At 36.1% G+C, this 2,007-nt stretch overlaps 1 protein-coding gene across 1 annotated transcript in view; it reads left to right on the forward strand.

Annotated features, from left to right (window-relative positions):
- LOC132178211 (uncharacterized) overlaps nt 1-1,707 on the forward strand; it is an 8,697-nt gene extending 6,990 nt beyond the window's left edge. The window contains exons 6-7 of the mRNA XM_059590659.1: nt 232-891; nt 971-1,707. Of these exons, the coding sequence (XP_059446642.1) occupies nt 232-891; nt 971-1,312 (1,002 nt within the window). The 3' untranslated portion in view covers nt 1,313-1,707. The remainder of the gene's footprint in view (nt 1-231; nt 892-970) is intronic.
- The last annotated feature ends 300 nt before the right edge of the window (nt 1,708-2,007 follow it).

Raw genomic sequence — 2,007 nt, forward strand, 5'->3', positions numbered from 1 at the left:
CACGTAAGTAAAAGTTGGGTCTTAGATAAAACTCAGTTGAGCCCCTATCATATCTCTAAAATTATTCATTGAACTCACAATGTCTATTTAAGTATTGTAGCAAAAATGAATAATTGCTAGATTTGAATCTGAACACGGCCAATCACGCATCTTCCATTGTTGTCATCATGCATAATAATTGTTATAAATGAAGGCATTCAAACTGAAAATAATGGCTTTGTTGGTTTGTAGAGAGGATATGTTGAAGCGGGCAAAGAAATGATAAAAGAGGCAATTGTCAAGAAATTTGACATCAATGTCCTTTCTGGACCTTTAAACTCAATTTTTGTTGCAGACTTGGGTTGTTCAACAGGACCCAACACCTTTCTTGCAGTGCAGAACATTGTAGAGGCCTTAGAACACAAATACCAGCTTTCGAAAGATCATGATGAGATCCCAGAATTCCAAGTTTTCTTTAACGACCATTCCTCCAATGACTTCAACACTCTCTTCAAGTCATTACCACCAAAGAGAAAGTACTTAGCCGCTGGGGTGCCTGGCTCTTTCTATGGCCGCCTATTTCCCAAAGCCAGTATTCACATTTTTCACTCCTCTCATTCCCTAAACTGGCTATCCAAGGTGCCCAAAGAGATTATGAACAGAACTTCTCCTGCATGGAATAAAGGAAGGATACATTACAAAAATGCTCCAAAGGAAGTTGTGGAGGCCTATAGCACTCAATATGCCATGGACATGGAGTCCTTCCTGTTTGCCAGAGGAGAGGAGCTTGTAGTTGGAGGGTTGATGGTACTTCTCATAGCTTCTGTACCAGATGTCATTCTCTCTTCTGACTTCACCATTTGTACACATCTAGAACTTTTGGAATCTTGCCTGATGGACATGGAAAAAATGGTAAGAAATCATGTCATAAATTAATTAGTAGATAGAGACTAAAGTTTCAATGAGAGGCTAATGGGTATCTTGATTGCAGGGCTTAGTTTCTGAAGCAAATTTGGACTCTATCAATCTACCCCTTTATTTCCCATCTCCAAAAGAGTTAATGGTAGCCATTGAAAGAAATAGGCGTTTCACCATTGAGAGCATCCAAGAGTTGGGTATCCAAGACAAGCAAGTAAATGTCCAATTACTTACTTTGACCCTCAGAGCTGGACTTGGAGGAGTACTTGAAAAGCATTTTGGAAATATCATCATGGATGAGGTCTTTGATCGCTATTCTAAGAAACTTGCTAACACTCCTACTTTGTTAAACCTTAATGAAAACCAAAAAACATCATTACTGTCTGTGCTTCTGAAATGCAAAGCAAATGATTAGACTTGGATTTTTTGCTGGCCAGAAATGTGGAACAAACTTATGGACTGCAATCTACGGTTAACAACATATGTATCATCAAAGGGTAAAACATTTGTTTCTTGAGTTAGAAAGGTGTTTTTGCTGCCCACCCATATTTATAATGTGTTGCAAACTAAAATTTATTTCATTTATTAGCTAATTAATTTCAGGAATGGATATATATATATATATATATATATATATATATATATATATGTTACTACTAAGGGTATTTTAGTCTTTGTCCATCTACTAAGGGTTTTTTAGTCTTTGTCTTGCTTTTAGGGTTATTGTATTATACTTGTTTACTTTGTCTTGTTTGTGTACTAAACATGATATGAATAAGAAAACAAAGCATGATCTTCTCTCTTCTTCAATTCTCTTTGTCTCGTCACCAAGGGGTAACTCAATCGGTTGTGAATCACGCCTCATGAAGCGGAGGTCACAAGTTCTAATCCCCCTCCCCCTTTCCTTGTGTGGACATGTCAAAAAAAAAAAAAAAAAAATCTCTGTCTCTTATTATTTGAAGATGGCGAGTGAAAAAGACGGTTCTCTTGAAGCCATTAGTGTTAAATTGAATGGGAGTAATTATTCTTATTGAGCATATGTTATGAATAAAATCAAACAAAGCAAGCATTAATTTGATATAAACAAAAATCATAATGAATCAAAATAAA

This window comes from Corylus avellana, chromosome ca4 (genome assembly GCF_901000735.1).
Source record: "Corylus avellana chromosome ca4, CavTom2PMs-1.0".
NCBI classification, from domain to species: domain Eukaryota; kingdom Viridiplantae; phylum Streptophyta; class Magnoliopsida; order Fagales; family Betulaceae; genus Corylus; species Corylus avellana.